This window comes from Garra rufa, chromosome 14 (genome assembly GCF_049309525.1).
Source record: "Garra rufa chromosome 14, GarRuf1.0, whole genome shotgun sequence".
Classification (NCBI taxonomy): domain Eukaryota; kingdom Metazoa; phylum Chordata; class Actinopteri; order Cypriniformes; family Cyprinidae; genus Garra; species Garra rufa.
This window is the reverse complement of record NC_133374.1, coordinates 35088113-35114135: the sequence shown is the minus strand read 5'-3', so window position 1 is coordinate 35114135 and position 26023 is coordinate 35088113. Positions and strand designations below refer to the sequence as shown.

At 37.8% G+C, this 26023-nt stretch overlaps 1 protein-coding gene across 1 annotated transcript in view; it reads right to left on the bottom strand.

Moving 5' to 3' along the window:
• The window catches only part of dscamb (Down syndrome cell adhesion molecule b), a 182337-nt gene extending 161005 nt beyond the window's left edge, over positions 1-21332 (bottom strand). The window contains exon 1 of the mRNA XM_073817585.1: positions 20667-21332. Within this exon, the coding sequence (XP_073673686.1) occupies positions 20667-20709 (43 nt within the window). The 5' untranslated portion in view covers positions 20710-21332. The remainder of the gene's footprint in view (positions 1-20666) is intronic.
• Positions 21333-26023: the final 4691 nt, after the last annotated feature.

The window sequence follows — 26023 nt, the reverse complement described above, 5'->3', positions numbered from 1 at the left end:
GGGGCCAGTGTTTAACCAGAGGGGCACATTAAAAAAAATGACAACAAATGATAATTAAAGATTATAAACTTTATTTTACTTTAAAACCATACAAACATTTTAGGGATGCTCATATTGACCGTTCAACCGTTAACCGACAGTAAGAATTTTAACCGATTTTTACTATAAGTTAAACGGTTTTAATTTTTTTTAAGTTTGCTGCATGGTGAAAGAAAAAAATAATGTTTACTCACGGGCGCGTGTCGACACGTGCAGTGCGGCTGTTTAGACATATTTTGATGAGTAAGCACCTGCTTTACTCTTAGTTTGTGTAACTGATGTAGTAGCCTAAATGCTGCACGATAGCAATGGCGATGTTGCGTTATCAGAGAGTGAATCCGTGAATAAATGAATTCAAATTCTGAATTAATTATAGTCTTAAAAGTGCGCGCTCCCCTTACAATCACTGGAAAGCTGTCACTCATACATTACTGTAGTTCATGGCAATCTCTCAAAGTTGATAAAAGGTAATAAAATCACATTTACACAGTACAATTAATCTCTTATTTACATCATGTCTACACTTTCTTTGTTTTAATGAGACAGTTCTCAGAGGTGTAGAATTTCAGCAGAACTGAACCGGCACTTTAAGTGGTGAGTGGATCGTAACATAGCTGCCTCTGATTGGCCACTGCGATAATGACATCAACAGAAATGTCTGTGATTGGCTATTGAACGCTGTGAGAACACGTTGATCCACATATGACCAGTGGATCATGGATGAAAAGACCCCAACCGCAAATTGAAATGATTTTTGTGATGTGTTTTTGTCGCGGATCTAAGAGTTAACAGACAGCGTCCCAGTCTATCCGTACAGCATGTCGACATAAGTAAAAACTAGGTACACTGAGGGATAGGCTGGCCTGCTATATATTTTTATGTCCAACGAGAAGAATAAGAACGGTACCGTTCTTCAAAGTGCATAGAAAGATTTCAGTGTGTTTTAGTTTTGTCATCTTAATTAGGTAGTTATTTAATTTATAATATTTAGTGTAGGCCTGTTTAAATTATTCTTTTTCTTTTCATTCTGATTTTCTCTGTTCTCAGAAGCGCAGCTGATGCGTGATAATTTGAGTATATGAATGCAGTTTTTGTTGTTGCTCTGTATGCTGCTGTTTGCACGTTAAAATAAAACATTTGCTTGTATTTATGTATCATCACAGATAATCGTGCATTCTATTTTTTATTTTAAACAAGTTTATTATTCTAATTGTATCAGTTAAGGTTAATGTTCGGATAATGAGCAGCGGTTGTCGGTCAGGAAAATTAACTGAAATGAGCATCCCTAAAACATTTATTTTGTACAGGAGTGAGTGCAGGTGCAAAAGAGGTAAGGCCATAAAAAATGATAAATGCAGTACAGGGTACAAATACAGTGTGTCAATTCAATGTGAACAAAACTCCAGGGTACAACAAAGGGTACAACATTTTTGTTTACTGGGGCAAAAAAGGACGCTATGTCCCTTCCTCGTTTCATGATAACTATTAGAATAAGAAGAAATTTAGGGGCATGCATTGCCTTTCGTTTTTTGCTTAGATATGATTTTCAGATTTTCTGTGAAGTTTTTGGTAGCACTTTACAATAAGGTTCGTTGGTCAACATTAGTTAACTACATATAGTTCACATGAACTAATAATGAACTGCACGTATACAGCATTAATTAATCTTTGTTAATGTTAATTTCAACATTTACTAATACTTTATTAAATTCTTGTTAACATTAGTTCATGCACTGTGAACTAACAATGAACAGCTGTATATTTTTATTAACTAATGTTAACAAAGATTTTACAAAGCCATTTACAAACTTGATTTAATTATCAGTGTGAAAAACAAAAGTAACACGGTTATGTGAAAGAAAGTCACTCACAAAATGAAATTGTTTTGCTTACCTTCGACTCTTGCAACAGGAGAAATAAATCGTAGCTCCTCTATCCAAGAGTAGTTCTAATTGTTGCTGCAGTGTTTGTGTGCGCCGCTCTTATTTACCCATGTAAGTAGAACGATGCGTCGCATTAGTTCCGCTTTTGGCGCTCGTGTGTAAAATCATAATTAATTAATACTTTTTTTATTTGGTCAGCACGGGGGGGCCACAGGGGTGGCCAAGGACATGTCTACAGGGGCACGGGCCTCCCTTGGCCTCCGTGTAGAACCGCCACTGTTCTGACCGCTTCAAATCAGACACAGAGATTAAATAGTCCGGTAAAATCACATTTATTTGAATGAAATTTAGCATTTACTTCAGTAGATTATCGATCGACCAAGAGAGAGTGTGAAGGCAAGAGAGATGACAGTTGTGTGTGTGCGTAACGTTACCTGCCTGCATGCTGTGCGTCTCTCTCTACAAACAACGATTCATTCAAAAACAGCATCTTTACCGCCCCGTTGCTGAGGAATATAATGTAGCGATCTAGTATCTAGGATATTTTAATAAGGATCGCAGGCAAACGCTGACAAGAAGTTTATGTATGTGCGCAGCACAATGCGATCTCTGACCTCTCTCTCTCTCTCTCTCTCTCTCTCTCTCTCTCTCTCTCTCTCTGTGCTTTTGCGTGCATCAATTAAAGCAGCGCATTAATATAGAACGGTGATTAAATTGACTTGGAACTACCTGTGCATTAAATGGTTTTACTGCACACCTGCCAGCCAATCAGAATCCAGTATCCAGACATTCCATGGAATAAAATATAATATACTGTATAAATACAATTAAGACACACATACAATTAAGATTGATTTTAGATCAACTATTGCTAAATATAACCTTGTTACTCCAGAAGATAACTGACTTTATGAGTGAGTCATTGGATTGTTCACTTAGCTAAACCACTGATTAGTTTAAAAACAACACACAACTACAGTTTAAAGCTATGCTGATATTTAGACCAACAGCATTTTTTGCTAGTTACAGTAGTTATTTTTATTTATTTGTTTGTTTATTTATTTTTGCATTACAACATCAGAATATTGGGGTGCAGGATTTCCTTACTTATATGTTTGGGAGGGTAGCTCAGTTTTAGATTATGTTCTTTCCTGTTAGATTATGTGCTTCATAAGCATATTGTTACAGGGACAAAGTAGAAATGTGAACTGAGGAATCTAAAAGATTTTTTTTTTTTTGGCCATATACTGACAGCATGCTAAAGAGTGCTGGCTTTGTGAGCACCAGGAGATGAGCTTTATGCCAGAGGCAAATACTGCCAGTCAGAATCTAGAGGCCTCAAAGAGAATATCCACTCATTGTTTAAACCCAAATTCACAGAAGTTGTCAAATCTACTAAAATTTGTGAATGGAAATGTCCACACTCACAGAGTTTTACTTCCCGGCATGTAACATTTAAATTTAAAGTAATATTAATAAGTAGTAAGGTTAATAGTTTTTTAGAAATCAGTAAGATAATTTAAGCTATTTTGTTGTTTTTTAATATAACAATAGTTGGCCACAACAGAATTATACAGGTGTGTTTTAGTACTGCGGATGACACAAAGCAATCACAATCACATTGTCAGCTTTTTTAAAAATTTGTTATATAAATAATAAACTATACTAAACGCAGCAGCCCTTCCGGCACACTCAGTGTCTATATTAGTGGACTATATTACACTCTTTAAAGGGGCTTTACGATGCCATAGAACAACCTTTTTATCAAAATGGTTCCATAAAGAACCTTTAACATCTGAAGAACCTTTCTGTTTCACAAAATGTTCTTTGTGGCAAATAAGGTTCTTCAGATTATAAAGAGGTAAGCAAAAAATTGTTCTTTAAAGAACCTTTGACTGAATTGTTCTTTGTGGAACCAAAAATGGTTCTTCTATGGCATCGCTTGAAGAACCTTTTGAAGCACCTTTATTTTTAAGAGTGTAGTGGCGAGATTAGTGAATGAGGACACTATGGGCAACATTGTCCCACATCTGCATGTCACCGAAATGAAAAAAAAAAAACATGATATTTTCCCTCATATTCCAGTCTTGTTGATTTGATCTGAGGAATACTCAACATATGACTAATCAAACAGATCAGAAAAAAAAATAAAAAAAAATTGGAAAATCTGATTCATTCTAGCAAATCAGTTAATTCTAATTAAGCCTCTCTCATAACATTTAAAAAAAAAAAAGGCTGGTTCTTTCAAATGAATCGGTTTGTCCTAAACAGCCTTTGCTCTATAGCATTCAGCAGTGTTTATTCCAGTGAACAAATGTTTTAAAAGCAGCTCTCTCTCCAATATGTAACATTTTGAAAGTCATTAGTGAATTGTACGTCCCAGACAACCCTCTCTCTTATTTAAAAACCATTGCATAGTTGTTTTTGTGCCATAAAACAAATTAAATTATAAATCATTATTGAATAGATCTAAAATGATATCACCTTGTTGATGGATCTAAAATATTTAGCAACTTCTTAGTAGCTTGTAGTATAACTAACTACAACAAAGAGCTATTTTATAGTTCAACTACTTTAAATTATGAATAGCTTAGCTTGGCAAACACTGCATTAGCAAGGGTCATAAAATAATTACAATTGATATGTAATAACTGATATGAATCATGCATCATGTTGTAGTTCCTAAAGTATCCCAGTTTTTAATCACATTTGGAGCTTACTCTACTGTACATATAGACGCAATAAAAATTATTATTAAAGCATAAAAAAATAACATTTACACATTCATTTAAAGAACATAACAGGCAGAACTGACTTAAACTTAGGGTGAGCAGTCAATCACACACAACAGCATTTATCATCTTCAACTGTCTAATCAGCCATACCAAACCGTTTTCAGGGCCACTGATGCATTTGATCTGAGAAAAGGTGCGATCAATGCTGATGAGGCAAACTCTAACACCAAAAATAAATGAACAAATCAATGCTTATCCACCATTCCAGCTTGCCAATAACAAAATTTTGTGATTTTGATTATTTGCTAACTACTGTAGTTTCCATCAAGCACCTATTTAAAAAAAAAATTGTCACCCAGTGCACACTACAAGACCACAGCTTTTCACTCTGTTTGAACGTAAAAGCTCATAGTTTGGTATTGTCAATGTTAGTTTATGCAATTAATCACACATAAAAAGTAGGTCAATTATAAGACCTGAGTTTTTTTCCTAAAACAGCCTATACCTATATGTCTAGTCCAGCTCCGCATGCATGCTATGCTCTGTTTAAAACTTCACAGATAGGAGTAGTTTCTGTCTGAGCCAATGTTGAGCTGCTGGTTTTGCCAGGTCTGGTGAGCCGGGACGGCACTGTGTGTCCTGTCAGTGCTGAACAGGATCATGGGATATCTGCTTCACAATGACAGGCTCTGTCAGGGGCCTGGGGTAATTAAGGCTGCACTCAGCACACCGCCTGGGGGGCTTTGGGTTTGTGGGGCAGAAGGGGGAGATGGGACGAGACAAGGTGCCGAAGGGAGCGGCTGGGGACGGGCGACGTGGACCCAGGACAAGGTAGGGGTGAGCAGGACAGGGTTTTTGCCACTGTGAGTATGCACTTCTCTCCTACAACCCCCACAGGCTTTAGCACTCGCAGCACTTGCCAAATGACTGTCTCCCAATTTGCTTTCATGAATATTAAGCAGGACATGACAGACGAGAAAAGGCCTGCCGTCTGCTCGTCTGTGATATGTGCAGACAGATCGGCTCTCTGATGTCGGCGAAGGGTAAAGCGCGCCGAGTGTGGCCCTGCGGTGCGCCTCTGATTCCCGTTGTCATGTTTTAAACGAGCGAACGTGAGCGGCTCGTTAAGAGCCGACTTGGCAGCAGGCTGAGATCGGAAAACGAAAGCGCTGTTGACTTTAATGTCTGAATTTGCCCAGCTGATGGCACGAACAAGGCTGTTAGTCGGGCAATTTCAATCTAAGCACTTCCATATTCAAAAACCGCTAAATCTATTAAGGCAAGTCACTTAGCCAAGTAAAGCGAGATAATATGTATCAATGATAGTGTCAGGTAGAATCTGCAGCTGCAGCTAAAGGCTACTGACTGGCATCACTTAATTCCATAAGCAATTAAGAGTTATCAAATTAATTTAGCCTACACACTACAATACACACCCAGTCCATTTCAAGCCATTCTCAGCAAATGAGCAGAAGACAAACACAACTGCTTTAATACATTTGAATGAATTCTAAGCACTGTACTTTCTAGATGTTCGGCTGAATTTAACAGGTCAATAAGATTTGCTGCTTGTAGTCAGGAGAGGAGTTGAAAACAGAGACGTGAAGTCGGACACTTCCTGTATTGACACTCGTGCTGTGTTTGCGTACTTTATAACAAATTAAGTGGATTAGATGCAATATTTGTCAAAGAAAACTACAGATGTTTTCATTTATACAACAGTTCTTTCTGGTTTTTGAATCTTGATCATTTTTTAGGCAAGAATGTACATGTCTATAGTTCAAATATGCAGTTTGTTAATAAAGATAGCTTCTATTTGAAAATTTGTGTCTACGTTTTCAGACATAAGAGCTCTGGATTGTGAGCGGACGTTCTGAGCTCATGAACCTGCCTGAGAGTGCCTCACCTCGGCTAGATCTTCTGAAATTTACCACTGGCTCTCATGTCTTTGTAGTATACACATTAAATATAATTCGTTATGGGTAGATCTAACAGTAGTCTTTGGTCTTATTAATCTATTATTTGTTCTAGAGAAGATAGATTCAAGTCTTATGTTTATATAAATTCAATGCTGTATATCAGAGCTGTGCCATTGTACTTTTGACTGAATTGCCTAGCAACTTTAATAATGGCTGTTGTTGTTGTTTATTAAATATTGGTATTCAGTAAATATATATAAATAATAGTATTTAATAGTGTTTAGTATTGAGAAATGGTGCGTGTGTTCGTGATGGTGATTTTAGTTACACTGTTACGCCATTAGATGGTGACAAGAGACTGTTTTTATGAGACAGCAGTAAAGACTTTACATTTAAGTTGACGCTATAAACAGAAGTTATTTTTAGTTTTAACAACAGCTTGACGCTGTGAACAAATGCACTAAGCAGCAAAATCACCATCAACAGATGAAAGGATATTAATGTTATGACAAAAATAACGCTTTCCTCAGCAGATATTCAAACTAATGTTTAATGTGAATATGAGACTGATCTGAAGAATGAATGCTGTATCAGATGCAGGTAATCACACTCGCTCAGTCCACTCAGTCTCTCTCTTATAATACTCTACATAATACAGTGTGTTTTTAATAAATTAATACAATAAGCTTTCAATGAAGCAACTAAACATTCCGTCATTACTAGTTCTAAAGTGGAATTAGTAATGGAGGCTTAGGCTCAGCTGTTAAACTGTCAACTTTAGATTTGAATTTGTGGCGGAAGGAAGTAGTTCTGCACAAAAGAGGGCTTTTAAAGGGCTTTTAATTGCTCATTTAGCAACAGTTTTCATTCAATACTTTATGTACTGCTTAATGCAGCGGCTGTAAGAATAAAGTTCAGCCTGTGCAACTTAAACACCAATAAAGCAAGTTATATATTTTTATTAGTTTTATTTTCATAAACATGACACAATAGAGCATTATGATTACATGAAAAAAATTTACTGTTATAAAATATAGATTTGTGCATTAGCAGAACTGAAGAGGTCTAAATAAACAATATGCACGTCATCATTGTCTCTGGTGAATCCAGGCAATGATCAAACAGTGTGTTGTCATCAGAGCTCATGCAGCCACTTTGAAGAAACTGCACGGAATTATCGAGCCGACTGCTCTCAAATCACCTTTGCAGTACTCTGATAACATACGTCACAGAAACATGACGTCAGTGCTATCTCATGTCGAGTAAATTGCACACGCATTGCTTCAAGTCAGATAACGATCGATCTGCGCAGTGCCACATAAAGTTAAATACACATTCAGCCTTAGATGACACAAGATAGCTCTGATTGGCATACTTTTTGTTATGTTTGAGACACACAAGGATATCACAAATACAAGTATTTCGGTTCCCAAAAAATATGATCACTTTTTTTTTCACTGTGAGAAAATTTGCACTAGTTCTACTCATGCTACTGCCTGCTTAGGATGAATTGCTTTGTTGCATTTGCCATTTACAAGTCAGTGGATAAAAGTGCCTGTGTCACGTTAAATTAGGAGGTCTGGGTCCAGATGCAGGTAAGAGGGTTTCTTTTAATTAAACAAATAAACACACAAAGCAAAAGGCCAACACGGCACAAAACTAATAAACTTAAACACAAAAATAAACAAAAACCAAGAACACGCTCATAAGCCAGGGAATAAAGAAACACAGAGTATACTGACAGACTAAAGACAATGCAGACATGAAGCAGGAGTGAGAAGTGAGAGTTCTTATAGTCCAGATAGTGAACAGATGTGGGTGATCAGTGCTAATGACAAAGACAGGTGAATACAATCAGGAAGTGCAGTGCAGGAACAGCGACCTCGGGAGGCTGAGGGAAGACCCAGGCCCGTGCAGCGGAGTCCCATGGACTGGCCTCGCCGCCAGAGGAATGCGAGCCGGCCTCGCCGCCGCGTCAGGAACAGAGATAGCGTACAATGCCGCGTCAGGAACAGAGATAGCGGTCGCCGCCGCCCTGGGAAAAGAGACAGCGGTCACTGTCGCGTCAGGAACAGAGATGGCGGTCGCCACGTCAGGAACAGAGACGGCGGTCGCCGCCGCGTCAGGAACAGAGACATCGGTCACTTGTGCGTCAGGAACGGAGATAGCGGTCACTGCCGCGTCAGGAACAGAGGGCGTGGTCACCGCCGCATCCGGAACGGAGATAGCGGACACCGCCGCGTCAGGCACGGAGATAGCGGACACCGCCATGTCAGGAACAGAGAGCGCGGTCATCGCCGCGTCAGGAACAGAGACATCGGTCACTTGTGCGTCAGGAATGGAGATAGCGGACGCCGCTGCCTCGAGAACAGAGACAGCGTACAATGCCGCGTCAGGAACAGAGACAGCAGTCTTCGGCGCGTCAGGCACAGAGATAGCGGACACCGCCGCGTCAGGAACGGAGATAACGGACACCGCCACGTCAGGCACGGAGATAGCGGACACCGCCGCGTCAGGCACGGAGATAGCGGACACCGCCGCGTCAGGCACGGAGATAGCGGACACCGCCGCGTCAGACACGGAGATAGCATTCACTGCCGCGTCAGGCACAGAGATAGCGGACACCGCCGCGTCAGGCACAGAGATAGCGGACACCGCCACGTCAGGAACAGAGGGCGTGGTCACCTGCGCGTCAGGAACGGAGATAGCGGACAACACCGCCGCGTCCGGAACAGAGAGCACGGTCACGGCCACCTCAGGCACGGAGATAGCGGACACCGCCGCGTCAGGCACGGAGATAGCGGACACCGCCGCGTCAGGCACGGAGATAGCGGACACCGCCGCGTCAGGAACAGAGGGCGTGGTCACCTGCGCGTCAGGAACGGAGACAACGGACACCGCCGTCTCCCCGCGGAAGAGCCTCTCCGCCCCCACCGCAAAGCAGGGACGCATCCGTGCAGTCTCGGCCCTATGAGCGTCCAGCTCAGCCAGGCAGGCGTAGATAAACTTGAAGCGAGTAGCCGACACCGCCTCAAAGGACATTCCCGCCGTGTCGGGAACAGAGAGGGTGGTCGCCGCCCCCAAACGCGCGTCCGCCGCCGCCAAACGGGGAAGCTTCGCCTCCCCGAAAAAAATCCTCCCCGCTGGACCCATCTTTGATGTCTGCATTCTGTCACGTTAAATTAGGAGGTCTGGGTCCAGATGCAGGTAAGAGGGTTTCTTTTAATTAAACAAATAAACACACAAAGCAAAAGGCCAACACGGCACAAAACTAATAAACTTAAACACAAAAATAAACAAAAACCAAGAACACGATCATAAGCCAGGGAATAAAGAAACACAGAGTATACTGACAGACTAAAGACAATGCAGACATGAAGCAGGAGTGAGAAGTGAGAGTTCTTATAGTCCAGATAGTGAACAGATGTGGGTGATCAGTGCTAATGACAAAGACAGGTGAATACAATCAGGAAGTGCAGTGCAGGAACAGCGACCTCGGGAGGCTGAGGGAAGACACACAGCCCCGATCATGACAGCCTGCTAAATGAATACATTAAATGTAGATATAAATCTGTGCATTAGGCATAATGATGTCTGCCTAAAGAAGAGTTTACATTAACACTGGCATGTTTTCTAAATGCATGTTTTAGATCTTCTTGAGAACCATTCATTTCTGCATATGTTTCTATGTTTCCTTTTTGTTTTTAATTTGACCTTGTAATGTTTTAAACTCTGCCTTTGTAAGCTCTCGTTCATCTGGTTCCACTTTTAAGTGCAACAGCCACATCTCAAAAACAAATCAACAGCCAATACATGAAACCAAGTCCCCACCCCTATGTTTTTCTGTTCCAATAATCCATTACACACAAGTGTATGTTACAACAAGGTTACAATAAAAACACAGTGAACACACACCGGTGGCCAGCCATTTTTGCTGCGGCGCCCAGGGGAAAGTTGGGGGTTTGGTGCTTTGCTCAAGGGTCTCACCTCAGTCGTGGTACTGAGGGTGGAAGAGAGTGCTGGTCATTCACGCACCCCCCCACCCCCCCACCTATAATCCCTGCTGGTACCGAGATACTAACCTGCGACCTTTGGGTTACAACTCAGACTCTCTAATCATTATGACTGCCCTATTTGTCACTACTTGCATTGCAATGTGACAGGGATTACCAGCAACACAGACAACAGTAAGGTGCTAACTGCAAAGACTACAAAGTCTACACACATTTCGGCAGATTTTCCGTTTTCTGTAAAACCATTTGTGAACATCATTATTTAAAGTGATTTGTTTAACCTTCATCTAAAACTGTGGTGTAATCTGTGATAAAAACACAGTCAGAAGTAGGCAATTGTTGGCCAGCTGCAATGAGGACCATTACTCATAATATAATTATTTTATAAAGTTGCAATTTCATACAGTGTCCATATATATATATAAAATAAAAAAGTAAGCACACACAATGGTACATGTCCAAAAAAAGGGCAGTATGTAAGGATAGAACATGATATTGTCAAGGTATCATGAGAATTTCTGGTACTTTTCTCTACCAATGATTACTAAAATTCCCTGAATGTTAGTTGTACTGTATCTGGTTAATGTTAGCTGATTAGTTTGATTTTAGCTTTGTTTGCTCCTCTAGTTTTAGTAAAATTGTATGAAAATGTGTTTAATCAATAAAGTCTGACTTCTAATCTTGGCGCTTCCTAAATAAGACTCTGTTATTGGACAGCGGCAGAAGGGAATAAAAATTAGGGGATACAAACGCTCTTCAGTGGGGAGTCAAAACTCCTCTGTCAACATACAGAGAAGCCTCTATCTAGCAGCTCAAAGGAATGACTATAAGACCGGTGTCCAGAGAGGCCGTCCTGCCTTGACGGTTCATAATGATGTAGAGCATCTTTACAAACAAGCATCCTGCCTTCATTAGAGCCAGCGAGAGGTTCAACAAGAACCCTCATTGTGGTCAGTGCAACTCCGGATAGTGTTTTTTTCCCCTCCTTGGCACGTAAAACTGTTCTGGGTTCAGTAAAAGACTTCCTCTGTGTTGTCTTTATCTTGGTGCAGGTGTCTGTTTCAATAGCATCTGTACACATCCGTCTATTTGAGCTTGCAAAGGCTAATGCCCAGCTCGGTTAGCTGTGTGCACTAGTCAACTTGCGGCACAACGATGCCAAACATCACAGTCCACATCTCAGTACACCTGGTCATTACTGAGGTCCTATATAAAACAATATTTAATTATCTCAACAACAAAAAAATGCAGACAAAGACATGTTACAATTATTTGAATTCCTTTATGAAAATTAACTTGGTTTTATTATAGTGAACATGTAGTAACCATTTTTGGTATATTAATTACCATTTGTATAACAGTTTTACTACAAATACCATGGTTAAACTAAGGTTAATGTAGCAAAATCATGGCTAATTTGTGGCTACCATGGTTTAATAGTAACCATGTTTTTTTGGCTTTATTTGTAGTAAAACCATGGTTAATTTTTCATAAGGGAATCCAGATTGATTCAAATTTACTTTAGAATATATGTATGTGAAAACAGTATGCAAGAAATGTAGCAAGAAATTCAAACTGTATTTTTATTATACACCTTAATAAATTGCATGTTTAAGTAGTGTTCTGCTATCATGTCAGAAATAATAATTAAGAAAATAATTTTTTAACGGTTCTTACTGTATGTAAGAACGTCTTAACTCTTGTTAGTCCAATTAAAACTTTCTAGAAAAAGACCAATACTACCTAGAATGCACTGTTTTCTACAGCATATGGCTGTTTTGATGGAAAACAGTATGCTACCGTTACAAAATTTGGCCATTTTTACAGCAATTTTAAACAGTGTAATTAGTCACTAAAATTATGTTTAAAAATTGGTTAATATTACTTACAGTTTATTTGTCACACTGTAATTTTAAATCAAGCACATTACATTGTGGAATACAATATCCTCACAGCATGGTTTGTTGCATATATCACACTGTAGCAAATGTAGTACATCATTTCTCTGCAAAGTATGCATACCATCTACAGCAGAAAAGATAAGAGTAGTATGGTATTCTGAATATAGCTAATATGTTGTAGCAATCAATAATGACTTAAAAATTATTAGGGTAATTGGTGACAAGCAACCATGGGAATGTTAACCTTGCAACATTAGCCTGCTTTGCAATGTAAATTTACAAATAAGCACTGCACTGATGAAAATGGCTTTAATACAGAAAATATCTTTTTAATCGTTTAAAGGCTTTGATTTCGTCAGAGCCATGGTATGTCATAAACTTATTTTAATTTAGGGGTGGGACGATACAGGTAACTCACGATTCAATTCTGTGGCGATATGTGGCCCACGATAATGATAATATCACGATTCGCGATATCTACGATATTCAATATATTGGAAGAAATTTCATCAACGATATATCACGATATATGTGACTGAAAAAGAAAAAAATACCCATAATAAGGAAATCTTATGCATTTTCATAATAACTCACTGCCTCCTGGTCTTAAATGTAAACACTGTACAGCTACACAGATAAAAGTGCATGAACATTAAAAAACAATATGAACATTAATTAACATGTGTAAACCATGATACTGAAACGTCAGTAGTAAGTTACTGTAGAGTGCTTTATGTTAACCTGGACAGTGGACACATCAAGGCATATTCCTCTTGAGGAACACTAACTGATCAGCATGCTCAACTAGCGGGTGGGTCTTTGATTTGTTTTTCATTATTTTCCGCCATTCTTCTCGCTTCTCTTTTTTCTGCGCTTCTTCTCTGTTGTTGTTATGCCGCGTTCCAGGCAACCCGTGTTTTTCCGACCTTCTACCAGTGAAAGTGCACTGGAACGGCAGTCAAACCCATGACTTCCCACTCGTGAACTCGTACTAGATCGATGTACTCCCAGTTACGAGTTCTGATGTGACATAGCCCGCGAAACAACAATGTCAGCGTGCGGTGTTTATGCAAGTGGCACACGGTGGAAAAATAGAGCTTAGGACAATATAACGTTGCAATCAAATTAATAATAATATAAAAAATAATAGTAATTCATAAATGTGCCCAGGCAGTTTGGCGTGACTTGCCTGGAACGCTAAAAAGTCGTGAGTCGTGGTTTGAAGTGGTGATTTACCAGTTAAAAAACCTGCCTGGAAAGCAGCATTAGTTAACTTGTGTTCTTCACTGGCTGCTGCTTCCGCCACTTTACCCCTATTTACTCGAACAGCGCCCCCAGCAAACAGAATGGTAGATATTGGGTAGTGACAGTGACACTGACAACGGGTAAATTAATCATTTTGTGTTGTAATAAAATATCGATATTGGCCGTTAGTGTATCGATTATTTATTGCGACAGAGAGCACAACAATATATTGCAATATCGATTTTTTTCCCACCCCTATTTTAATTAGTGTTAAGCTTTTTACTATTAAAGAAATATAAAAAAGGGTAACACTTTTTCAATAAGGTTCCTTTTGCTAAAATTAGTTAACTGCATTAGTTAAACTAACAGTACTTTTTTTAAAAGCATTTATTAATTTATTAAGCATTAATTGTTGATTTCAACATTTACTACTACATTATTAAAATGAAAAATTGCACGTAATAATGTTAGTTAATGGATCTGTGCCGACTAGACTAACAATAAATAGTTGTTTTTTTAGATAAAGATTAAACAACACTGTAACAATGCATTGTATTGCATTGTTAGTTAATTTACAGTAAGAGCCATTAGTTAATTACATTAGCTAATATGAACTAAGAATAAACAATACATTTATTAATTTTAGTTCATTTTAATTTCAGCATTTACTAATGCATTAAATTCACAAGTTAAGTAGTTAATGCACTGTGAACATGAACAAACATTGAACGACTGTATTTTTATTAAATACCATTAACAAAGAAAAGGTAAATAGTATAATAAATGTATTGTTCATTGTTCTTTAATGTTTGTTAACTAATAATAACAAATGACATCTTATTTTAAAGTGTTATTTACAGTTATTTATCTACAGTTAATGGAAACTTATTGTAAAATGTTTTCTTCAGAATTAAGCACAATTTCACACAAATTTGCATTATCATTAAATAAACAAACAAACAAACAAACAATCGCATCACTGTAATGCAGCAATGTCCAATAACAACTATTTTTAATTGAAAAAATATTAAAATCAACCTAAAACTAAAATTAAATACTGATACAATCGTATTATTGATGTATTACAATATTATAACAATTGTAATATCACAGCATTATATTAATCCAAATTATGAATATTATTACATAAATAATGTGACAATGCAAACAATATTAAGAAGAAACGCAAAATAGTATTTCTTTTTTTAATAGGATCTGGCTATTTTATGACAGTCTTTCCTAAATAGATGTGTACGTGTGTGTGTTTTCCTTTTGTTCTAGTATCAGAATGGCACATGTCCATCTGTAGGCTACAGCACTGTAGTGTTTTCTGAAAGGAAGGACACAGTGCACCCCTCCCCAGCCCTCTTCTCTGCAGAGTGTTTCTCTTCCCATTTCAGGTTGTCACGTTTTTTTCTGTCTTTCTTTTTTTTTTTTTCCTTCATGTGTGCTAGCAAGGTGACAGGAGACTGCTGCTCCACACAACCAGCCAGCCAGCCAACCGAGCAGACACAAATATATTCAGAGCATTTAGTACCCTGGATTAATCGAATTATAATTTAATCATCTGATCAAACAGCAATTAGCATAATCACTTGTGGGGAACAGCTGATAGAGGAGAGAGAGCAACACATAATAAACCTCAGGCAACTGCCGCTCTAATGAGACATTTAACTGCTAAAACACACATCAAAAAGCAACATCTTCATGCTTTCTGGAGCTGAGACAGCTGTTATGAACTGAAGGACAGTAATGTGTTTCGAACGCAGTGATTTAACAGGGAAATCATGCCGAAAGGTGCATTAAATTATTTAAAAAAAAACGTCTATCCATCATGCAAACTAAGAAAAAATAATTATGTGACATAAAAAGGTATAATAAATATGCAATAACAATATGCACTTTCCATAAAAACTGTCATCAAATAAATGAATTCAAATGATTTAAAAACTGAAAGCGTCTTACACTGTTTGAAAGAGATCCCATACCATTTTAATAATAAAATCTTGGTCCTGGTCTTGTCTTGCTAATACTGATGTGCTTGATATGGCTGGTGGCAGGTGTATTTTCATTCTCTAAAGAGAATGCAACATGAATTATGTCGAATGTGAATATGTGAATAAGATCAAGACAGTATCATGGCTGGGTCAAATGCATGTGCACATCCTGTATCACACATACATATTGGCACATACAACGAATAGCAGACATCTGGCAAAAGTGACAGTGCTCTGAAAGGGGGCAGCTAAAAATACCAACCACCAACTTGGTCTTACATCTTACAGTCTATGCCATGTTTAAAAATATATCACAATGTTGAGAAAGCAAGCTCTGGTCATTTGTCACCCTGTCACTTTCTCCCACCTAGGTCAGAGATACCTCAGCCTACATACCTCTCTCTGGGTCTCATTTTAAAAATAACAAGACAGGGGTGCAAAGAAAGCACATGAACAGAGAGATGCATACTAGAGATAAAAGTCGTATGATGCCATTATACAGAAGGCATTGATGACACACAGATTCATTCGGTTGATGCATATTAAAAAGTAGGATTTTATTATTATTAATATTATTATTATTATAATTTTTTGCATAATCCTTGTCCATTAGAAAAATGAAACATTTTTTGTGACAGAAAAATAATAATACCCTTACAATTTTATGATTTATATTGCATTTATTTCTAAAAAAAAATAAAAAAAATAAAATAAATAAATAAATAAATAAGAGAGTGTAAGCTAAAATAGGTTTTGATAAAAACAGAAAAATTAGATTTTTTTTTTAGATTTTTTAGATCTTTTTTTTAAGAAATCATTGTTATTTTTCACTGTAAAAGCAAGAAAATACTTGATGTTTAGACTGTAGGGTTCTAGGTGACTTTTTTGCAGCCACCGGTAAATGTACTGAATAATTTGTATCTGAATAATTTAAATAATAATAATAAACCTTGATTCACTCTTTAAAATAAAGCTTCCAAAAGGGTGTTTCTGCAGTGATGCTATAGAAGAACCATTTTTAATTCCCCAAAGAACCTTTCAGTGAGCAGTTCTCAATAGAACCATTTTGCAGAACATTTAAAAAATCGAAAGAACCTTTTCTGCATTTGAAAGGTTTCATGGATGTTCAAGGTTCTTCATGGAACCATTGATGCCAATAAAGAATCTTTATTTTTCAAGATTGTGGTTTTCTTAAATGTGCATTCATTTGAAACAAACTATAGTTTTAGCTATATAAATCATGCATGCAATGCATGCAAATAATAATAATTTATTATGCAAAAAATAAGTAATCAATTAATTTCTAGTAAATTAAACAACAGTTCATGCCTAATGAACAAAACTGGTATTATAATGTGACAGGACTACTATTATTCCATCTTGTCCTCAAAATGACCTCCAAACATGTTTGTCCTCTGAAGAATAGACTTTGGCACTTTCTCACTCAACAAATTGTGTCCATTTTAGCAATACAGCTTATTTTAAAAGAGTTGTCCTATTGCGTTTAGTGGTGGAATTGAATTCACTTCAACAACACTTCAAATTACAATCCTTCATTCACCCTATAAAGTGATGAAAAAAAGTCTACAGCTCTTAAGTAAATACATAAAACGGTGTAATCTAATATTATTCAGACAACCGGTGAAATCAGTGGCTAACATTAAAGTCAGTGGGTGGTTTGACTCATTCAAAGTCTCGTCTTGATGAAAATATCCCGTTAGACCACAGAAGCAGAAGCATCTGATGCATGAACCGCATTAGTAAACAACTGAAGAAAATGAGTTTAAAAATAAATAAATATAAATGATATGATGATGTGTATATTTGGGCGAGATGTTAAGGACGCTAACTCAGAATCTTTAAATAGGTAACAGAGGATTGCAGGGCACAGGTCTTACAGGACTGTCTAACAAACTTGAACAGATGGGCCTCTAATCAGCAAACTGCCTTAATTGCCCCCAATAGATTAACTCCCACCAAACACAGTTCCACACAGCCAAATTTACTCAAATCATTCTTAGCATTTCTCCTTAGAAATCCCAGTTAAACTTGAAATAAAGTCATTATTCTGACTCATGTCATTCTGATTAGTTATAATTCTGTTAGTTTAACAGTTATATAGTCAGGACTATATAATCCCCAATAACAACAGCATGTTTTAATACAGGATTTAGACGGCTGAGATTATAATCCGTTGTGCCTGCATGTGCCTGCGTGTGTTTTTGTGGACAACAAGTGACGGATTATAATTTTCGAGTAACAGATCTGAGGCTGTTACATTCTTTATCCCAATCAGCTTTTTTATTCACTGTGTTTGCTTGTACTCAAATCTGTTTTGCTGTAAATCAAAGTGCTAAACATTTCCTTAGCTGCTGGTATTCAGTTAGAACCGTCTATAACACTTCAATAGCTAACAGCAACATAGAAATTCTTTGCACAACATGGCTGTCGTGCACATGCAACAGTTCTTTTGTTAAAGTAAAGAGAAGAAAAAAAGCGATACTTGTACAAATGTTAACAAATATTTTTAAAAATCCCAAATGATTGAAATTAAGTCCTGCTAGGAAAATGATGTGTTGTGATGATTGCTAAATAACCGTAGATACATACTAAGCAAACTGCATTCAAACCAATAAGACACCTTATCAATCTATGCCCTTTTATTGTACATCAGGGGTCATTCATTCACACGGCCTTATTTGATACGCGACTATGGCTCTAATAATAGATGTTTCCATAGTGATAGGCCAAGCAGCATGTGATAAACCTTCCAGACTAGAGGCTCGAATTTTCTAGAATACAGTTGCTTTCTGAGATGAGAAAGTGGCCACTTGTAAGGGGAAGGTTGTTCATTCTTAGATCATACAAAAGGACCCTGAATAAATCTTACTTAGATACTTACATGCATAACTTTTCCACAATTAATAAATTAGCATATTAGGATGTCAACAGCTCATTTAAAATGAAGAATTCGATTTTTAAAGACTGCACGCTGCACACTCATCAGATAGGTGCTGATGAGAAATAAAAATAGCCAAAGCACATCCAGCAAGAGCAGGAAAGCTAGTGAGCGTCTCATTTCACTGTCTGCTCTGTTGGGCGATGGTGACTGATGAGTTCTTACTGCTCTTTTATGAGTTTCAGCTAAGGCAGGGTGGCGCAATTTCAATTCAAAGTTATTACAAAATACATCTCAATATTTTTTATTTCATATTTGCCCGAAGAGCGAAATGCCTCTGAGTGCTTTGCGTTTCGAGCTCAAACAGCAAGAGTAGGGGTGTATTTATCTCCCTCCTCTGAAGAGGAGGATTATTTCAGTTGTTTTCTGAGGGAGAGCTTTCGTAACATCCTCACCGCTTCAAAATGACTGCCATTCAAAGCTTCACATTGAGGACTCGTGCCAGCGTTTGCCCAATAGCCATTTTACATCAAATCCTCAAACCGTTTTTTTTTTTTTGTTTTTTTCCTAAGCACGAGTCTCTGTTCCTTTCTTTGCATCATGCATTAACCTTCCCTCGACAATGTCTGTCTGTCTGCAATTTTCGAAGAGATAAGTCTATTTTCCCATCTCGCTTCATTCTGTTTTTTCCCTCCATGGCTCCCTCCTTACGTACACACCCTTCCATGTTTGCACCTACTGGCCATCTTTCCAGCTTAGCCGAATCACACCTTTTTACACTAGTGCGAAGGTGTAGTATTCAAAAAAAGGTTTAGAAAGATAGGAAAACAATGCTTAAGGCACAATTGGCCTTATAAAATATAAAGACGGCTTTAAATTTCTCGCTGCACACACATGCATCCACGCAGGCGCAGTCCCTTAAGTACACACACACACAGCTATTAAGGCGTTGTGTAGTATTTTTCAGCTACTGCCCTGCATTTGTCTTATGGACCTTTTTTATTTTTTCATAAGGATTTTTACATCACTGATTAATTTGTATATGCTTCATAATAAAAAAAAGTCTCACATTTGATATGTGATTTAGAAAGTATTGTCAGAAAGCTATTTAAAACAAGCACCAAATCTGTTTTTAAAGACTAAGTGACAATATAATACATTTTGTAAATACAGATATTTTATCATTTAATGAAAATGATTAAATCATATATAAAGGAAATTACTATTCTTTTTTTTTCCTTACATTTTTTTTTCCAAAGCTATCCACCCACTGTGAGGCTCAAGTGCACAACAGGGATATGTTACAAAAATAACTGTTTGTAATAACTTCATTTGACGTGCTCATCTTAAATGTTTAAATATCCACAGTGTTAATTATCTGCCATCAAATGATTGTGCTTATACAATAAATCAATTAAATACAACGCCTCAGTTTATTTAAAACCCCCTTAAATAAATAAAGCCCTTGCAAATGAAACAAATTCTTGCCGTCCATAATTAAATTAAATTAAACTAAGTTGATTTAAAACAGTTATACGGATGGGGGAGGGCGCAGCACGCGCATAACCAATATTAAATACGTCAGTCATTGTGGGTAAAAAGAAAAAAAAAATAAGAGCTTTAAAATAGGATATGCAACGTTGAAAACGAAAAGCGCATGGATGAGTAGCTTCCACAACACTCAGTGTGATAAACAAGAGGTCACATTCATTAACATCTCCCCATGCGTAAAACAACCGACAAGAAACCTGTGCAATACCTGCCGGAGGCCCCTGTGTGTGCACAGGAATCATTACATGGAGCTTTTGCAGTACGCAGTGCTTATATAGTGCTGGCATCATCAAGGCCATAATGTGACTAATAAGGTGATTTTATAAATGATTAGAGGTGGGAAAGTCTCCCAGCCTAGGTGACCACCCGCGACACCATTAAAATTGTTGAAATTAATTTGCATACACTACACCCTTTCCAGAATGTCCTGATGAGAGTAAATGAAGTTTGAAATTATAGGAGGGAAAAGAAAATCAAGACTAACCATTCAGGATGCTCTGGAGAAAGAGAAATGCCAATATCCACATGCCCCGCTGCGTTCAATCCCCAAGCTAGATTTTCCTCTTTTCACTCCGCACACTTTGTCCACTGCTTTTTCCTGATCCCCCACTCAGAATGCCAACGGTAAGGTTAAAACAAAAGCCAGTCCAGATTTCCTGTGCCAGTGACTTGAGCGGATCTCCACCGTGCGTATTATGTGTGCGCTTTTGCGCCCGGTCGTTGCGCATGAAGGATGTGCGGATGTTCTAGTGTGATTGTCTTGGTTAAAGCTCGGATGCTCTCCGGATGCTGCTGTGCTTCAGGGGGGATGCTGGTTGCAGGTGCGATGCTGATTCAGGAGCGTCTTTCAACAGAGCAGGTGGTGATGCGGAGGAGAAAGAAAACTTTGAAAGCAAAAGCAACGGTGCCGTTCAAGTGTGTCATTTAAACCAAGGGGAACCAAGTATTTTTGAAAAAAAGGGAAGAAAAAGAACTAAACAGGGGAGAATAAATCATAGATGTTTAATCAGAAATGGGAATGGAAAGAAAGTCCGGAGAAGCTGAAGCGGCAGGAACAAAGGTGAGATCCCAGAGTCAGACCATCTTCTTGAGCACCTCTCGCCGTCCAGCAGGCTGCAAGCAGGCGCATCTTCCTCCTGCGTGGCGCTTTAATCGCATTGGTTCGTGTGCTGCTAACCCTCTCTGCCTCAGAGCATTAGAGAATAACCCTCTCTCTCTCCCCTGCCTCCACAGCCCGGCTCACTGCTCACTGCCTTAAAGGAGCCGAGACACTCCTCTGAAGGCTGAAGGATGTGGAGGACACACCTATTTCAGGTGCGCACTTAGTATGAAAGACGAAAAAAGTCCCGCGCGCTGTTACCTCGCGAATCCACGTTAGCAATGTGTCAAAGACATTTTCCAAGCATTTCCAGGTTTATTAAAATTTAACTTCTTAACCAAAGTGTACTTTTATCGTGCACAGTCCATGTGTATTAGGTTTGAGGAGCATTCCGAGTCCACATAATAAACTTTTATCAAATAGACACATTTTAAATGTGCAGTCTTTCGCTTCTGGGAAAAAAAAAAAAATTATAACTTACCTTTTTATTCAAATGAGTATACGAAGTTCTGACTATCATTAGGAAATAACAAATTGATAAAGATTTCTTGGATTAGCGGGGTATGTTGTGAAAGAAAATCGTCTCTGGTCGTTGAGCCATATTGCATATGTTCATATTTATTTGATTACACGACGTTTTATATATTTAGTATTCTTGACATTTAAAAAAACGCTTTTTTTGTTTATAACAATTAAAGTAGTTGAACAACTTTGTTAGAGAAGTGTAAACATGATCATAATGACTAAATAAAACTCTATTAAATTATGTTTGAAAAATCAAACCCTTTCTAATTGTGGAAATGTCACAGCATAATTTTGAACAGAAAGTGCAGGGCAAATTTTTAATTTAAGGGGGGAAAAAAAATCCTAGCAGACTGATAAAAGCATGTATACATGACTGAAAAACAATGTATCCTGCATATGGTACACTTACCCTATAACCTTACCTCTGCAACCTTCTATTAGCAACACACCTGTAATATAAAATCTCCATGACAAAGAGGATCTCTTGTTCGTGATACCAATTCTCTAAACTCAGCTGTTAAGAAAACGTTTTTCAGATGCATATAAAACCCATTTTGTTGTTTTGACTTTAATTGTGTTATGCAACACTACAACACTATTGCAACTATGTCACCATTCAGTATTACAGAAGGATGTATGCATTGTGTTCTCAACACCTTTACAAGGGATTTCTTTTATGGTCATATGCATGTTGGAGATCATCAGATTTATCCAGATAATGACAAATAATGAATACAAAAACACAGGAACATGAGAAGTGTTGCAATAAAAAAAGAAAAATATGAGCCAAGTAAATCATGGACTTAGCTGACTGGAGGAAATAGAAATTAGAAAGAGCTTCATTGCCTTTTCTTTCCTTTTTTTTGTGGTAGTAAGGCTTAAAGTGTACACATAAATACAAAAAAAGACTAATAATAATAATAATAATAATATTAAAAAAAATTAATTATTTAAAAAGAAAAGAAAAAAGATGCAAAGATCAAAGTACAGTGAAAATAAAAACTCAGTCTGGTCTTAGTTGATGTAATATTGGCACTCTTTTATACCTGCCATTAACATGCATTTAGACACCCCTGCCCTGTAACACTGTTATATTTTGTACTTCCCAAAAGAACTTGTACTGAAGGCTTGTCAATCTCCACTGAACTCTTTAAACATCCAAACTGAATTAAAACAAACTGTTCAAATACAACCCTAATTTAGAATGTGTTTGTTTATTCAGTGGAAATTACAGCATCACATCACACATATATCAAATTAATTTATTTATATAAATAGCTAGGGGGGAAAATCCAGTTTAATCAATTTATACCAGATATGGCTTGAATTATTTTCCCCCTCTGTAGGATACAGTGAAGAAAACAGCTGGGTTTATGTAAAGAACTTTTATGACAAGGACATCTAGATCACTTACTGTGTGAAACTCAATACAGAGCATGAACCACTGACTGCTGTTGTTATGTCATGAATCAGGGTACAATATATCCTCAATATACATAATAGTAACATTCAATCACTATACAAGCAATGACGAGTGCAACAAGTGCATATAGCCTTTTCTATGCACTGTAAGTGTAAATAGTTTGATTCTATTTGCCCCATTAGATGCTATATATTATATCTATTAATAAGTCATGCAAACAAATTAATAAGTTGTTTGAACTCATTTTTAATTTGTGGCCATGGTATACTATATATATTTTTCTGCATATTATGTGCAGATCTCTGTAGATATGCAACGGGTAACAAGGAAATAAAACTGTTCGAACTCAAGTTGGCTGCGTCAAAAGCTAAATCCACTGTTTAAAAAAAAATAACATTGAATATTCATTTTAACATTTTGGCAACTTGTCCATGATAGTTAGTCAGTATGACATTGACCAGATATTACACTTACTTTCAGTGTAACACATTTTCATATTAATGATAGTGTTTAGGGATGTAAACAATACATATACTGTGAACTGCAAGATTACATAAACCCAATCTTTCTGCAAGATTACATAAACCCTAAACTTTTGTTTAGGGCACATTTTATAATTATTTTAGAAACATTAAGCTTATTATGTGTCAATTTCTTATTCAAAACAGGTTCTGAACTTAAAATTCACCAAATCCAGATCCCTAGTCGCTCAAGCTGTATTAAAATCAAATGATGTCCAGATTTCAGATGTTGTGTTGGATCATATAGTAAAGAATTGTGGGCTACTATCACACACATCACAATATTCCACTCCTCTGTCATAATCAACCTTTTCAATGTACACATACACAAGTTGACAGTCGGTAAGTCAGTCCTGGTGAGAGCGGCCCCTTTGTTTTGACAACTCCACTGAGGCCTAGTGTTCCCTTACAACCAAACACACACCAGTCTATCGGCGGCCGAATGTCAGCCCACTGACTTCTAGACATCATGCAGAGGATCAGGTTCCCCTTTCACTACACTGCCCATTAGCCAGGAATAGATCCGTCTAGAGCAACGCCATATGATCGCTTTTGTTACCTTAAACAATAGGGGCGATAAAGACATGAGGCGTGTGTAGAGAACCAAATATAACAACATGTAAAGTTATCCGCTGGCTGTATCATCACTAATGCACCGTTTACAAATCCATGCAAATACAGATTGCTCAGCACAGACATAAGTAATGTCCATAAATGTAGTGTCAAAATTGCCTAGATCTTCTTAGAGGCTTATCAGAGCTCTCAATAGTTCAAAAACATGACCATGACTTGTTATTGTCATTCACTGAAGACATACACAAAACATTTATAAAGTTGTGATTAACAAATCTACCCATTTACAGTATCTTTCTGTCTATATATCTATCTACATACCAATCAGGCATAGCATTATGATCACCTTCCTAATATTGTGTTGGTCCCCCTTTTGCCACCAAAACAACCCTGACCCATTGAGGCATGGACTTCACTAGACCCCTGAAGGTGTGCTGTGATATCTGGCACCAAGATGTTAGCAGCAGATCCTTTAAAAGGGGTCATCGGATGCCCATTTTCCACAAGTCCATATGATTCTTTAGGGTCTTAATGAAAAGTCTATAATATACTGTGGTTATTATATAACCAAAGTTACTCATTCTATTGCACGTTCCTTTAAATGCAAATGAGCTCTGCTCGCCCTGCCCTTTTCTGCCATGGGATGATGAGCTGTAATGTTTACTTTAGCCGCATGTAGGTGCGTTAAGCACATTATTAAGAAAGACCATTTGCAAAGATGCATAAAAAACCCTTATACTCACTTCTGCTGTGGGTGAAGCTGCATCACGAATGATTCGCACGAACATAGACACATATGTAGATCGGGATTGCCGCTTTCCTTTCAAAAAGGAAAGTAAATGACGGGAGTAAATGACGACTGCTATGCTCATTAGTACATCCAACAACACCTCAATAGCTCCATCGGAGACATTTTTGTCTTCCCCTGCACCTGAGTCGACACAATGGCAATAGAAGTCAGACTGTTTTAGTTGGTGAGCTCGGTGTTCTCCCTCGGTGAGGGAGCAGCCTCTGTCGTTGTCTCGTCACAGAGACAAGAAGCTGAGAATGACCTGAATTTAAAAAAGGAGATATTACTTATAAAGATTAAAAAAAAAAAACACTGGGTGGATTTTTATCATTGTAGGGTGGTTGTGTGCACAAACTGCCAACACACATTAATGCTCAAACAACATGTAAAAGTGAGTTTTGCATCCGATAACCCTTTTAAATCCTGTAAATTGTTAGGTGTGGCCCCCATGGATATGACTTGTTTGTTCAGCACAGTTGCTCGACTGGAGTGAGATCTGGGGAATTTGGAGGCCAAGTCAATACCTCAAACTCGTTGTTGTGCTCTTCAAACCATTTCTGAACCATTTTTGCTTTGTGGCAGGCTGCAGTATCCTGCTAAAAGGCCACAGCCACCAGGGACTACCGTTTCTATGAAAGGTTGTGCAACAATGCTTAGGTAGCCATGTGCTTAGGTGCCATGTGTTCCCCAGGTAAGCGAAGCACATGCACCCAGCCATCCATGTGATTTAAAAGAAAATGTGATTCATCAGACCAGGCCACCTTCTTCTATTGCTCCGTGGTCCAGTTCGAATGCTCACGTGCCCTATGTTGGTGCTTTCAAATCTTGGCAATGCAGCCTTATATGCAACAAACTGCGATGCACTGTGTATTCTGACATCTTTCCATCAAAACCAGCATTAACTTCTTGA